Raw genomic sequence first — 15,702 nt, 5'->3', positions numbered from 1 at the left:
TGAAACCCCGTCTCTACTAAAAAATACAAAAAAAATTAGCCGGGCGAGGTGGCGGGCGCCTGTAGTCCCAGCTACTCAGGAGGCTGAGGCAGGAGAATGGCGTGAACCTGGGAGGCGGAGCTTGCAGTGAGCTGAGATCCGGCCACTGTACTCCAGCCTGGGCGACAGAGCGAGACTCCGTCTCAAAAAAAAAAAAAAAAAATACAAAAATTAGCCGGGTGTGGTGGCAGGCACCTGTGGTCCCAGCTACTTGGGAGGCTGAGGCAGGAGAATGGCAGGTGAACCCAGGAGGCGGAGCTTGCAGTCAGTCAAGATCGCGCCACTGCACTCCAGCCTGGGCGACAGAGTAAGAATCTGTCTCTAAAAAAAAACCAAAACGCTGAGCATGGTGGCTCACACTTGTGGTCCCAGCTACTCTGGAGCCTGAGGCAGAAGGATTGCTTGAGCCCAGGAGTGCAAGGCTGCAGTGAGCTATGATTGCACCACTGCACTCCAGCCTGAGTGACAGAACCAGACCCTGCCTCAAAACAAAACAAAAACAGGCTCAACAACAGAAAACAAACAGTACCGTTGAAACCAAGTCTAAAAAGAATGAGTAGATGTCCTCTAAGGCTTTGAATTTTGTTTGTTTTAGTGATAGGGTCTTGCTCTGTTGCCCTGCCTGGAGTACAGCAGTGTGATCATAGCTTACTGCAGCCTTGAACTCTTGGGCTCCAGTGATCCTCCTGCCTCAGTCCTGGGAGTAGCTGGGATTACAGGCATGAGCCACCATGCCCAGCTCAAGGCTTTGGGGGCAAAGGGAATAGCATATGTAAAGGTTTTTGTTGTTGTTGTTCTTGTTGTCTTGAGGTGGAATCTGGCTTTGTCGCCCAGGCTGGAGTGCAGTGGCGCGATCTTGACTGACTGCAAGCTCCGCCTCCTGGGTTCAAGCCATTCTCCTGCCTTAGCCTCCTGAGTAGACGGGATTACAGCACCTGCCACCATGGCTAGCTAATTTCTTCTTGTTTTTTGTTTTTGTTTTTGTTTCTTTGAGACAGAGTCTTGCTCTGTCGCCCATGCTGGAATGCAGTGGTGCGATCTCGGCTCACTGCAAGCTCCGCCTCCCAGGTTCACACCATCTTCCTGCCTCAGCCTCCCGAGTAGCTGGGACTACAGGTGCACACCACCACGCCCACCTCATTTTTGTATTTTTAGTAGAGATGGGGTTTCACCGTGTTAGCCAGGATGGTCTCGATCTCCTGACCTCATGATCCGCCCGCCTCGGCCTCCCAAAGTGCTAGGATTCCAGGCGTGAGCCACTGTGCCCAGCCTCTCACCCTCTTTTTTTGAAAAATGTATTTTGGCCGGATGCGGTGGCTCACACCTGTAATCCCAACACTTTGGGAGGCTGAGGCAGGTGGATCACTTGAGCACAGGAGTTCAAGACCAGTCTTGCCAACATGGCAAAACCCCATCTCTACTAAAAATACAAACAAACAAACAAGCATGGTGATGGGCACCTGTAGTCCCAACTCCTGAGGTGGCTGAGGCAGGAGAATCACTTGAACCCAAGAGGCGGAGGCTGCAGTGAGCCAAGATCACGCCACTGCACTCCCACCTGGGTGACAGAGCCAGACTTGGTCTCAAAAAAAAAAAAAAAAAAGAAAAAGAAAATGTTCTGGAATTAGCTAGTGTGATGGTTGCAAGCCTTATGAATATACTAAAACCCACTGAATTGCATAGTTTAAAAGAGCGAATTTTATAGTATGTGATTTATGTCTAGATTTTAAAAATAGGGATGTTTTAAAAAAAACCCACAGCCCACAGCTCTTGGCACATCCTAAGCACTGAATACATTGTAGCTATTATTATTACAAGTGAATACAGCACCCAGAGATGTGAAAGTAACATTCATTAATTTTATTACGTATTTATTCCTTTCATTGAATAATTAGCACCGACTATAATCCTCATAAAATCCTATGAAGTAAGTACAATTATGCTCCCCATTTTTCAGATGGGGAAATCAAGGCTCAGAAGAGGGTATATTTATTTCCCAGAGCCACACAGTATGCAAATTACAGTTGTGCAAAAGTTACAGCTTCTCCAAGAGCCTGGTCCTAAGAGTCTCTCCCTTAACTACAGTGCGGGGTGAGACCACTTAATTACTGGGTGATTAGGAATTAATTGTGTGCATTTTGGATGGTGCAGCGGCTCACACTTGTAATCCCAGCACTTTGGGAGGCCGAGGCAGGCGGATCACCTGAGGTCAGGAGTTCGAGACCAGCCCGGCCAATATAGCAAAACCCCGTCTCTACTAAAAATACAAAAATTAGCCAGGTGTGGTGGCGCACACCTGTAGTCCCAGCTACTCAGAAGGCTGAGGCAGGAGAATTGCTTGAACCCGGGAGACAGAGGTTGTGGTGGGTGAGCCGAGATCACGCCACTGCACTCCAGCCTAGGCGACAGAGCGAGATATGTGCATTTTAATTCATGCAATTAAGTCTTGTGCTATGGCCGGTGCACGCTTCATCCCTCCAACATTAGCAGGCACATTTGGAATGAACTCAGGTGGCTGTCCCCAACTGGTGACAGAGGCCAGGTGTGGGTGGTGGGAGAGAGTTTGAGCTTTGGTAACGAGGACAAAGAATGAGGAGATGTTAGAGATGTATTCAACAAATTTTCTTTCCTTCCTTTTTTCTTTTTGGGACAGAATCTCGCTCTCTCACGGGGGCTGGAGTGCAGTGGTGCGATCTCGGCTCACTGCAGCCCCCACTTTCAAGCAATTCTCCTGCTTCAGCCTCTTGAGTAGCTGGGACTACAGGTGTCCACCACCACACCTGGCTGATTTTTGTATTTTTAGTAAAGACAGGGTTTCTCCATGTCGGTCAGGCTGGTCTTGAACTCCTGACCTCAAGTGATTTGCCCATCTCAGCCTCCCAAAGTGCTGGGATTACAGGCATGAGCCACTACGCCTGGCCCCATTTGTATTATTTACGTGCATTCTTTTCTACAAAAATGTATTGAGCACCTACTGTGTGCCAGACACTGTTCTAGATACAGGGTGGGGAGGGGGCAAAACACACAGAGCTCCCTGGTCCCGTGGCACTTAACTCTGTAATCCTCATAGCAGCCTCTGGAAGTAGGAGCCGGAAAATCAGGCACAGGACGTGTCCTGCTGTCCTGACCATATGCACCCCGAGAATGCAGGGACTTTGTTTTCAGACACTGGTATGGTCCTTGAGCACATACATAGTAGGTACTCAAGGGATGCTTGAACGAATGAATGAATGAATGAATGAATGAATGAATGAATGAATGAATGAAGGGAGGGAGGTGATGTCACCTGCTGGAGCTGGGACCCAGAAGGTCCAGCTCACTTGTGTCCAGAGTTCAGGACTGGGCTGGCTTCGGATGGGATCCCAGACAGGTGTCTCCTCTGCCTGGCAGGGCCTGGGTGGGGTGAGAAGCAGGGAATGTGGGGGCTGAGCCCCAGAGGACAGGGAGGGAGGCCCTGGCATCCGGGCAGTTTCTGATGTTTTCAGAGACTCCAGAGCCAGTTGGGGCCCTCCTTTAGTCAGTTTCTCCACCCACAGCTCTGTCCTCCTTCTGAGCGCTTGGGAGCACTGTTGATAATCCCTGGCTGGACTCTGCTGGCCCCTAAACTTGGAATAATGATACCCATAACAGGCCTGTTGTTATTATTTTCTCCCTCAACAATAACAACAGCAGCAACCCCAGCTATTTTTTGAGCTCATATCACATCCTGGGCAATGCCTTGTCTTGTGCATGCCCCGCATCAGCCTGCAAGGTACCATTGATGTACTCTGCTTTTACTGATACAAGCAAAGAGAAACCAAGAGGCATTAGTCACAGGGTCAGGCAGCAGGGGAGCGCCCTCTTAATCACCACCACCCATCTAGTCTTTCCACCTTTGTTTTTTTTTTTTTCTTTTTCTTTTTTTGAGTCGGGGAGAGATGACTTAGGAATAATTTTATATGGCATGTCTAAGAGTTTAGATTTTGGCTGGGCGCGGTGGCTCAGGCCTGTAATCCCAGCACTTTGGGAGGCTGAGGCGGGCGAATCACGAGGTCAGGAGATCGAGACCACGGTGAAACCCCGTCTCTACTAAAAAAAATACAAAAAATTAGCCAGGTGAGGTGGCGGGCACCTGTAGTCCCAGCTACTCAGGAGGCTGAGGCAGGAGAATGGCGTGAACCCGGGAGGCGGAGCTTGCAGTGAGCGGAGATTGTGCCACTGCACTAGAGCCTGGGCAACAGAGTGAGACTCCAGCTCAAAAAAAAAAAGAGTTTAGATTTTATTTACAGGAGGCATGAACATGTTTTTTTTTTGGTGGTTGTTATTTATTTATTTATTTATTTATTTATTTATTTCGAGACGGAGTCTCCGTCTGTCGCCCAGGCTGAAGTGCAGTGGCGCGATTTAGGCTCCCTGCAAGCTCTGCCTCCTGGGTTCACGCCATTCTCCTGCCTCAGCCTCCCGAGTAGCTGGGACTACTGGGACTACAGGTGCCCGCCACCACAGCCAGCTAATTTTTTTTAAATTAAAAAAAAATTTTTTTTTTGTATTTTTAATAGAGATGGGGTTTCACTGTATTAGCCAAGATGGTCTCGATCTCTTGACCTCGTGATCCGCCCGCCACAGCCTCCCAAAGTGCTGGAATTACAGGTGTGAGCCACCGTGCCTGGCCTATTTTTTATTTTTTATTTATTTTTTGGGGGACAGCGTCTCACTGTGTCACACAGGCTGGAATGTAATCATGTGATCTCAGCTCACTGCAACTCCTGCCTCCCATGTTCAAGCATTTTCCTGCCTCAGCCTCCCGAGTAGCTGGGATTACAGGCATGTGCCACCACACCCAGCTAATTGTGTATTTTTAGTAGAGACAGGGTTTCTCCATGTTGGCCACGCTGGTCTCGAACTCCCGACCTCAGGTGATCAGCCCATCTTGGCCTCCTAAAGTGCTGGGATTACAGGCGTGAGCCACCACGCCCAGTTTGAACACTTTTTAAATGGAGATTTTTAGAGGCTGAGGTGAGTGGATCCACTTTGTTCAGGAGTCCGAGACCAGCCTGGGCAATATGGTGAAACCCCGCCTCTACTAAAAATACAAAAATTAACCAGACATGGTGGCGAGCACCTGTAATCCCTGCTACTTGGGAGGCTGAGGCAGGAGAACTGCTTGAACCTGGGAGGCGGAGGTTACAGTGAGCTGAGATTACACCACTGGACTCCAGCCTGGGTGACAGAGCAAGACTCTGTCTCAAAAAAAAAGAACACAAAAACACAAAAACAAAACAAACAAACAAAAAACAAAACAACGACAGAAAAAGTTGGAGATGAGTTATGGAAGGAATTTATAAGGCAAGTTTAAGAGTTTAGACTTTATTTATGGAAGGCCCAGACATGTTTTAATGGATGCTTTTGAATCTGGGAAAGTGGTTGGGTCAGTATCTTCAGGCATGCATTGATATCCAAGGGCTGGTATTTGGCTCGAGGCAGAGGGAACATTGGGTTTGTTTGGGAGTATGTGTGCATCAGCACAAATGGAGGTAACTGAGCTAGGGTCACGGGCTGAGAAGAGGCCCATGGAGACGTTGGCATGGCCCTGTCCCATCTGTTCTTGGACCACTGACAAGAAGGGCTTACAGTCCAGAATTGTTGTAGTAATCTATTTACTGACGTTGTCCATTTCATATCAATCGCTTGGTTTTCTTTCTATATCTGTCTTAGTTCAGTTTGTGTTGCTCTAAAGGAATAACTGGGGCTGGGCGCAGTGGCTCATGCCTGTAATCCCAGCACTTTGGGAGGCCGAGGTGGGCGGATCACGAGGTCAGGAGACCATCCTGGCTAACACGGTGAAACCCCATCTCTACTAAAAATACAGAAAAATTAGCCGGGTATGGTGGTGGGCACCTGTAGTCCCAGCTACTCGGGAGCCTAAGGCAGGAGAATGGCGCGAACCCAGGAGGTGGAGCTTGCAGTGAGCCGAGATCACGCCATTGGACTCCAGTCTGGGTGACAGAGGGAGACTCTGTCTCAAAAAAAAAAAAAAAAAAAAAAAAAACCAAAAAAATTCTGCATATTGTTTTCCATAGAGGTTGTACCAATTTACATTTCCACCAATACTATATAAGTATTTGTCATGTGAGAGACTTGCTGTGGCTCAGACATATCAGGGAGAGACTTTGTGGGGAGTCGAAGTCTGGTGTCAGCACGTCAGGGTCTTGAGCCATTTAATTTTGGTGCAAATGTTCTTGTGACTTTTTTTTTTTTTTTTGAGAGGGAGTCTCAGTCTGTTGCCCAGTCTGGAGTGCAATGGTGCGATCTCAGCTCACTACAACTTCCACCTCCTGAGTTCAAGCAGTTCTCCCACCTCAGCCTCCCAAATCTCAGTAGCTGGGATTACATGCATCCACCACCACACCCAGCTAATTTTTTGTATTTTAGTAGAGATGGGATTTCACCATGTTGCCTGGGCTGGTCTCAAAATCCTGACCTCAAGTGATCTGCCTGCCTCAGCCTCCCAAAGTGCTAGGATTACAGGTGTGATCCACTGCACCTGGCCAATTTTTGTATTGTTTAACATTATTGTGAAATATATATTCACATATTATATATATATTCACATACTGTTTTGTAGCATTTCACTATGTTGTTTGGGCTGGCCTCAAACTCCTGACCTCAGGTGATCTACCTGCCTCAACCTCCCAAAGTGCTGGGATTACAGGCATGAGCCACCACGTCCAGCCATCACCTGAAGTTTCATTCACTCATGTGTCTGATGACTGTATGGGGAAGAATTGAACCACTGGCCCTCCTCTGGCATCTCCCTCCATCTCAGTGTAGTCTCTACACATGGTTTCTCTAGCATGGTGGCTTCAAGGGTAGCCAGTCTTCTTGCATGGTGGCCTAGGGCCTGACGTCTTGTCCTATGAGATGGAGAAAGGTGGAAGCCACAGTTCCTTTTATGACCTAACCTCAGAAGTCACACAGTATCATTTCTGCTTCATGCTGTTTATCAAAAGGGTACTGCATCATCTTTCCTTGTCTGCAAGGGCAAGGTCAACTCATGACTCCCATATCCACATTTCAGTCCACAGGAAGAGGAAAGGGGGCAAGCTTTCCTTAAGTGGTTTTTGAAAGGACTGACCTGGAAGTAGTAGATATCATTTACATTCTTATCTCATTGGCCAGAGGAGGTCACAGGGCCACAGTGAGCTGCAGTGAAGGCTGGGAAATGTAGTCTTTCATTGGGTAAGCTGTGTGCCCAGCTGAAACTTGGGAGATACTATTTCTACAGGAAAAGGGACTGGGTGCAGTGGTTCATACCTGTAATCTCAACACTTTAGGCTGTGGTGGGAGGATCGCTTGAGGCTGCGAGCTTGCAACCAGCCTGGGTGACATAATGAGACCCCTTCTTTACAAAAAATAAAAGAAAATTAGCCAGGTGGGGTGGCGGGCATCTGTAGTCCCAGCTACTTGGGAGGCTGAGGCAGGAGGATCCTCTGAGCTCACCTGATTGAGGCTGCAATGAGCTGTGATCGCACCACTGCACTCCAGCCTGGCAGCAGAGAGCAAGACCCTGCCTGTAAAATAAATAAGTAGAAAAAGTAAAAGAGAAGAAGGAGAATATATATGGAAGTTTAGTGGATAGTCTTTGCCACACTCATTGAATGAATGAATGAACCAATAACAGGTTGAGAAATTGATCTGTGGATGACCAACTGATGGTCAAGATCAGCTGAAAAGTGGCTAGGTGCAGTGGCTCACACCTGTAATCCCTTGCGAAGGCCAAGGCAGGTGGATCACCTGAGGTCAGGAGTTCAAGAGCAGCCTGGCCAACATGGTGAAACCCTGTTTCTACCACAAATATAAAAAATTAGCTGGGCATGATGGCGTGTGCCTGTAATCCCAGCTACTCAGGAGTCTGAGACAGGAGAATCACTTGAACCTGGGAGGTGGAGGTTGCGGTGAGCCGAGATGGCACCACTGCATTCCAGCCTGAGTAACATAGCAAGACTCCATCTAAAAAAAAAAAAAAAAAAAAAAAAGAGGTCGGCTGAAAGGTTGACAGGTGAGTGATTGACAAATCCTGGGTTGATGAATTGCCTGAAATGCAGCAGGTAACCGACTGGCTGGTGACTGAGGGTCTGGACAGAGGGCAGCCTCCTCCGCCTCCTCTATCTGACAAGCTCCTCCCTATGACTGTCTCTGCTCCAGTTCACCAATATCCCCTTCTTCATCTTCGGGCCACTGATGATGCTCCTGATGCACCCCTATGCCCAGAAGCGCTCCCGCTACATCTACGTTTTCTGGGTCCTCTTCATGATCATAGGTAGGGAGGTGTGGTTCAGGTCTGTGATAGTCGGGAGGCAGTGGGGGTGCAGGAGGTGGCAGACCCCACTGACCGCCTGCCCTTGTCGCTGCAGGTCTGTTCTCCATGTACTTCCACATGACACTCAGCTTCCTGGGCCAGCTGCTGGATGAGATTGCCATCCTGTGGCTCCTGGGCAGTGGCTATAGCATATGGATGCCCCGCTGCTACTTCCCCTCCTTCCTGGGGGGCAACAGGTGGGTCAGGGGCTGGCCATCTGGACTGGGTGGGGTCTGAGTCTTCAGGTGACTCTACCTGAGCTCACCTGAGTCCCCTGGGTCCCCACCCCTGACCCCTTTTGGGGCCCTTGGAATTCCTCCCCTGACCACTTCGGGTTCTCTCCTGACCCTGCCTGACTCACGTGGGCTTTTGGAGACCCCACTCCTGAGCTTACCTGGTTTTTTGGAATCCCTCCCCTGATCCTACCTGTACAACCTGGAACTTTCTTCAGACTCTGTTGCATCCAATAGGAGTTCCAGGACCTCATGTCTACACTTACCTCGCCCCAAGGGACTGCTCCCTGAGCCTCTCACCTGGGCCCCTGGCATCTTTCATCTGATCTTCTTAGACCCCTGGGTCCCTCTCTTGATCTAATTGATCCCCACACCCACACTTGACCTCTGTGAAATCCTCCTCCTCCTCCTCTTCTTCTTCTCCTCCTCTTCCTCCTCCCCCTCCTTCTCCTCCTCCTTCTTCTCCTCCTCCCCCTCCCCCTCCTTCTCCTCCTGCTGCTTCTTCTCCTCCTCCCCCTCCCCCTCCTTCTCCTCCTCCTCCTTCTTCCTCCTCTTCTTCTTTTTTTCTTCTTCTTCTCCTCCTCCTCCTCCCCCTCCCCCTCCTTCTCCTCCTCCTCCTTCTTTCTCCTCTTCTTCTTCTTTTCTTCTTCTTCTTTTTCTTCTTCTTCTTCTCCTCCTCCTCCCCCTCTCCCTCCTTCTCCTCCTCCTTCTTCTTCTCCTCCTCCCCTCCCCCTCCTTCTCCTCCTCCTCCTTCTTCTTTTTCTTCTTCCTTCCTCCTCCTTCTGCTTCTTCCTCCTCCTCCTCCTCCTTCTTCTTCTCCTCCTCCTCCCCCTCTCCCTCCTTCTCCTCCTCCTTCTTCTTCTTCTCCTCCTCCCCCTCCCCCTCCTCCTCCTCCTCCTTCTCCTCCTCCTCCTCCTTCTTTTTCTTCTTCCTTCCTCCTCCTTCTGCTTCTTCCTCCTCCTCCTCCTCCTTCTTCTTCTCCTCCTCCTCCTCCTTCCTCTCCCCCTCCCCTCCTTCTCCTCCTCCTCCTTCTTCTCCTCCTCCCCCTCCCCCTCCTCCTCCTCGTTCTTCTCCTCCTTTTTCTTCTCCTCCTCCCCCTCCCCCTCCTCCTCCTCCTTCTTCTTCTCCTTTTTCTTCTCCTCCCCCCCCTCCCCCTCCTCCTCCTCCTTCTCCTCCTCCTTTTTCTTCTCCTCCTCCCCCTCCCCCTCCTCCTCCTTCTTCTTCTCCTCCTTTTTCTTCTCCTCCTCCCCCTCCCCCTCCTCCTCCTCCTTCTCCTCCTCCTTTTTCCTCTCCTCCTCCCCCTCCTCCTCCTCCTCGTTCTTCTCCTCCTTTTTCTTCTCCTCCTCCCCCTCCCCCTCCTCCTCCTCCTCGTTCTTCTCCTCCTTTTTCTTCTCCTCCTCCCCCTCCTCCTCCTCCTTCTTCTTCTCCTCCTTTTTCTTCTCCTCCTCCCCCTCCCCCTCCTCCTCCTCCTTCTTCTCCTCCTCCTTTTTCTTCTCCTCCTCCCCCTCCCCCTTCTCCTCCTCCTCCTTCTCCTCCTTCTCCTTCTTCCTCCTCTTCTTCTTTTTTTCTTCTTCTTCTTTTTCTTCTTCTCCTTCTCCTCCTCCCCCTCGTCCTCCTTCTCCTCCTCCTTCTTCTTCTTCTCCCCCTCCCCTTCCACCTCCTTCTCCTCCTCCTCCTTCTTCTTCTCCTCCTCCTCCTTCTTTTTCTTTTTCCTTCCTCCTCCTTCTGCTTCTTCCTCCTCCTCCTCCCTCTCCCCCTCCCCTCCTTCTCCTCCTCCTTCTTCTCCTCCTTCTTTTTTTCTTCCTTCTTTTTCTTCTTCCTCTTCTTCCTTCTTTCTTCCTCCTCCTGCTCCTCCTCCTTCTTCTCCTCCTCCTCCTTCTTTTTCTTCTTCCTTCTTTCTTTTTCTTCTTCCTTCCTTCCTCCTTTTCCTCCCTCTTCTCCTTCTCCTCCTCCTTCTTCTTCTCCTCCTCCTTCTTTTTTTACTTCTTCCTTCTTTCTTCTTCTTCTTCTTCCCCTTCTTCTTCCCCTTCTCCTTCCCCTTCTCCTTCCCCTTCTCCTTCCCTTTCTCCTTCCTCTCCTTCTCCTTCTCCTTCTTCCTCTTCTTCACCTTCTTCTTCCTTCCCCTTCTTCTTCTTCCCCTTCTTCTCCTTCTTCTTCCTCTTCTTCCTCTTCCTCCTCTTCTTCTTCTTCTTCTACCTGTTTTCTTTTCTTTCTTTTTTTTTTGAGATGAGATCTCACTCTGTCTCCCAGGCTGGAGTGCAGTGGCACAATCTTAGTTCACTGCAACCTCCAATTACCAGGCTCAAGCGATGCCTGCCTCAGCCTCTTTAGTAGCTGACATTACAGCCACATGCCGCCACACCCAGCTAATTTTTTTTGTATTTTTGGTAGAGACAGAGTTTTGTTATGTTGCCCAGGCTGGTCTCGAACTCCTGAGCTCAAGCGATCCTCCTGCTTCAGCCTCCAAAAGTGCTGGGATTACAGTCATGAGCCACTGTGCCTGGCTAGGACCCTTTTTTAATTGTTGTTTTTGAGACAGAATCTCCCTCTGTCACCCAGGCTGGAGTGCCGTGGCATGATCTTGGCCCACTGAAACCTCTGCCTCCTGAGTTCAAGCGACTCTTGTGTCTCAGCCTCCTGAGTAGCTGGGATTACAGGCATCTGCCACCACACCTGGCTAAATTTTGTATTTTTAATAGAAATGGGGTTTCACCATGTTGGCCAGGCTGGTCTCGAACTCCTAACCTCAGGTGATCCTCCCACCTCAGCCTCCCAAAGTGCTGGGATTACAGACATGAGCCACTGTGCCCTGCCTGGCTAGGACCCTTTGCTGAGCCTATTTGGGCCCCCCAGAATCCTTTCCTTTCCTCACCCACCTGGGCCACGAGATCTCCAAGTGACCTTGCCTACAACCCCACGACGTTGCTTCCCACCTACAGCTGAGGCCCTTCCTCCCCAGGTCCCAGTTCATCCGCCTGGTCTTCGTCACCACCGTGGTCAGCACCCCCCTGTCCTTCCTGCGGCCCACGGTCAACGCCTACGTCCTCAACAGCATTGCCCTACACATTGTCTACATCGTGTGCCAGGAGTACAGGAAGTGAGTGAACACTGCAGGTGCCTGGGCAGGGGGCTGCCATCCCCCTCCTGGCACCCCTGACTCCAGGCTCACGGAGGGGACGTCCCTTCCCCAAGATCATCCACTAACAAGTGGCAGGGCCAGAATTTGAACTTGACTGACTGCAGAGCTTGTCTTTTTTTTTTTCTTGAGATGGAGCCTCGCTCTGTCGCCCAGGCTGGAGTGCAGGGGTGTGATCTTGGCTCACTGCAACCTCTACCTCCTGGGCTCAAGCGATCCTCCCACTCTAGCCTCCTAAGTAGCTGGGATTAGAGGCGTATGCCATCACGCCAGGATAACTTTTATATTTATTTATTTTTTTTTTTGTAGAAACAGGATTTTGTCATGTTGCCCAAGCTGGTCTTGAACTCCTGGGCTCAAGCGATCCACCCACCTCAGCCTTCCAAAGTGCTGGGATTACAGGAGTGAGTCACTGCATCCACCCTACATTATATTTATTTATTTATTTATTTTTATTTATTTATTTTTATTTTTTATTATTTTTTTTATTTTTTATTTTTATTTTTATTTTTTTTGAGACGGAGTCTTGCTCTGTGCCCCAGGCTGGAGTGCAGTGGCCGGATCTCAGCTCACTGCAAGCTCCGCCTCCCCGGGTTCACGCCATTCTCCTGCCTCAGCCTCCCGAGTAGCTGGGACTACAGGCGCCCGCCACCTCGCCCGGCTAATTTTCTTGTATTTTTAGTAGAGACGGGGTTTCACCGTGTTAGCCAGGATGGTCTCGATCTCCTGACCTCGTGATCCGCCCGTCTCGGCCTCCCAAAGTGCTGGGATTACAGGCTTGAGCCACCGCGCCCGGCCTATTTATTTATTTTTATTTATTTATTTATTTATTTTTTGAGACAGAGTCTTGTTCTGTCTTCCAGGCTGGAGTGCAGTGTTGCAATCTCAGCTCACTGCAACCTCCGCCTCCCAGGTTCAAGCAATTATCCTGCCTCAGCCTCCCGAGCAGCTGGGATGACAGGTGCATGCCACCGTGCCTGGCTAATTTTTGGTTTTTTAGGGGTCTTGCTACTTTGCCCAGGCTGGTTGTAAACTCCAGGGCTCAAGCGATCCTCCCAACCTCAGCCTCCCAAAGTGCTGGGATTACAGGCATGAGCTACTTTGCCTGGCTTGAAGGACATTTGAAATTGCACGTGGTGTGCTGGCAATGCTCAGTGTTAGTTCTAAGCACGAGATTGGGCCCCCCCTGCTCGCACCCTCAATTCCTGCTCTTGCCCTTCTCGCAGCTTCTGAGCCTCATCACTGTGGAAGGAGGAATTTCCCATCAGCCCCCTCAGGTGCTACTCTCTAATCCCCCTCTCCCCTCTCTAGGACCAGCAATAAGGAGCTTCGGCACCTGATTGAGGTCTCCGTGGTTTTATGGGCTATTGCTCTGACCAGCTGGATCAGTGACCGTCTGCTCTGCAGCTTCTGGCAGAGGATTCATTTCTTCTATCTGCACAGCATCTGGTAAGCGCGTGCTCTGAGGCTGTGAGGGGCCCAGAGTCAGAGAATCTTAGATGCCAGAGCTCGGAGTAGGAGCCTGGGGGCTGGGGGTCGAGGAGCAGAGGGAGGAGAGCCAGATACTGGGTCCTGGCAGTAGGGGAAGGCTGCAGTCAGAAGGCCAGACCCAGAAGGTCCCTTTGGATGGTCAGGATCCATGAAAGGCCGGGCGCCGTGGCTCACGCCTGTAATCCCAGCACTTTGGGAGGCAGAGGCGGGTGGATCACGACGTCAGGAGTTCCAGACCAGCCTGACCAATATGGTGAAACCCCGTCTCTACTAAAAATACAAAAATTAGCTGGGTGTGGTGAGGCGTGCCTGTAGTCCCAGCTACTCAGGAGGCTGAGGCAGGAGAATGGCGTGAACCCGGGAGGCGGTGCTTGCAGTGAACGGAGATCCTGCCACTGCACTCCAGCCTGGGAGACAGAAGCAGACTTCGCTTCAAAAAAAAAAAAAAAAAAAAAAAAAGCCTGGGTGTGGTGGCTCACAACTGTAATCTCAGCACTTTGGGAGGCCGAGGCGGGCAGATCACGCGGTCAGGAGATCGAGACCATCCTGATTAACACAGTGAAACCCCATCTCTACTAAAAATAATACAAAAAATTAGCTGGGCATGGTGGCGGGCGCCTGTAGTCCCAGCTACTCGGGAGGCTGAGGCAGGAGAATGGCGTGAACCTGGGAGGTGGAGCTTGCAGTAAGCAGAGACCGTGTGCCACTGCAGTCCAGCCTGGGTGACAGAGCGAGACTCCGTTTCAGAAAAAAAAAAGATCCATGAGAAATAAAAAGAGGGCCAGTGTGAGGCTATGGGCATCTTATGCCGTCACCACCTTCGCTCTGCATTCCACAGGCACGTGCTCATCAGCATCACCTTCCCTTATGGTATGGTCACCATGGCCTTGGTGGATGCCAACTATGAGATGCCAGGAGAAACCCTCAAAGTCCGCTACTGGCCTCGGGACAGTTGGCCCGTGGGGCTGCCCTATGTGGAAATCCGGGGTGATGACAAGAACTGCTGAGACCTGCCAGCCTCTTGACTATCCAACCACCACCCTTCAACTTGCCTGTGTCTTGAGAAGAGAGCCCCGGTCAGGACTTGCGCCTGAGGGACACTCATGGTTCCTTCCTCTGTTTCCCCTTCCGTGTCCTCCTTGTCCTGCACTGCCCTGCCTTGAGGCCGAGGATGGACTTTGTGACATCTCTGAGCAGCAGCCTGGTGACTGTGGGGGGCTGTCTCGCGCATCTCCCTTCCATGATCCCCCACACCCTCTTTCATTTCCTCCTCTGTGTCCACAGCCTCCCAGTGACCATTGTCACACGAGCTAGTGGGGCTGAGTCACCAGGTACTGGGGTGACTGAAGGATGTGGCATCTAAATATTAGCTTCCAGGCCTGGCGTGGTGACTCACGCCTGTAATCCCAGCACTTTGGGAGGCCAAGGAGGGCGGATCACCTGAGGTCAGAAGTTCAAGACCAGCCTGGCCAACATGGCAAAACCCCATCTCTACTAAAAATACAAAAATTACCCGGGCGTGGTGGTGCACGTCTGTAATCCCAGCTACTTGGGAGGCTGAGGCAGGAGAATCGCTTGAATCCAGGAGATGGAGGTTGCAGTGAGCTGAGATTGCGCCACTGCACTCCAGCCTGGGCGACAAGAGCGAGACTCCATCTCAAAAAATAATAAATAAATAAATATTAGCTTCTAAATATTGGTGGTCACTACCAGACTCCCTCATCTATCTTTGACCATGGCAATGTCCCTGGTTCTTGTGGGGCACCCCAGTGAATGAACATGACTTCCAGTCACCTCATTCTACATCCGCACATACATGTGGAGACGTTGCACGCAGACCCACCCACCTCCTCCCATGTACTTGTGAGGTCCTCAGGTTCACAGCTGAGGAAAGCAGAGTCCCAGACTGGGCAATCTGTGTGCTTTGGGGGCATGTGGACATGAGAGACGAGTGAAGATGGTCTTTAAAGCAGTGGTGGGATGGTGGGGAAGGGCAGTTTTCATGATGGTTAAGAGCACAGGGCTTCGAGTCAGGCAGACCTAAGTTAGAATTCCTGCTCCACCATTTTCTAGTTGTACAATCTTGGGGAAGTGATTTTTCCTTCCTTGGAAGCTCAAGGACATTGTCTGTAAAATAAACATAATATTCCTTGTCTTGTGGGGGTTTTTGTGTGGTTAAAACAAATGAATGTGTGTGAAGTGCTTAGCATAGAGTTTGACAAACATCTAGCCACCCACTCATCTTTAATTCATCTGCCCCATAATTTATTCATCCATCCATCCATTCATTCTTTCATTCATCTACCATTGATTTATTCATTCATTCATCCACCCACCCTTTAATTCATCTACCCATTAATTTATCCATCTATCCATTCATCATCTACCCATCCTTTGATTCATCCATCCATTAATTTATCCATCTATCCATCCACCTACCCATCTTTTAATTTATTTACCCATTA

General features: G+C 50.2%; 1 protein-coding gene across 5 annotated transcripts in view; it reads left to right on the top strand.

Moving 5' to 3' along the window:
• The window catches only part of ACER1 (alkaline ceramidase 1), a 49,874-nt gene extending 34,483 nt beyond the window's left edge, over positions 1-15,391 (top strand). For 4 of the 5 annotated variants that reach the window (XM_028839864.2, XM_077979616.1, XM_077979617.1 and 1 more), the window contains 5 exons: positions 8,224-8,338; positions 8,433-8,574; positions 11,570-11,707; positions 13,058-13,195; positions 14,076-15,391. In XM_028839864.2, the coding sequence (XP_028695697.2) occupies positions 8,260-8,338; positions 8,433-8,574; positions 11,570-11,707; positions 13,058-13,195; positions 14,076-14,244 (666 nt within the window). In that variant the 5' untranslated portion in view covers positions 8,224-8,259 and the 3' untranslated portion in view covers positions 14,245-15,391. Of the gene's footprint in view, positions 1-8,123; positions 8,339-8,432; positions 8,575-11,569; positions 11,708-13,057; positions 13,196-14,075 lie in introns of all 5 variants that reach the window. The other variant, XM_077979618.1, reaches the window with a different exon arrangement.
• Positions 15,392-15,702: the final 311 nt, after the last annotated feature.

Source organism: Macaca mulatta, chromosome 19 (assembly GCF_049350105.2).
Source record: "Macaca mulatta isolate MMU2019108-1 chromosome 19, T2T-MMU8v2.0, whole genome shotgun sequence".
Lineage (NCBI taxonomy): Eukaryota > Metazoa > Chordata > Mammalia > Primates > Cercopithecidae > Macaca > Macaca mulatta.
This window is presented reverse-complemented; position numbering and strand designations above follow the sequence as displayed.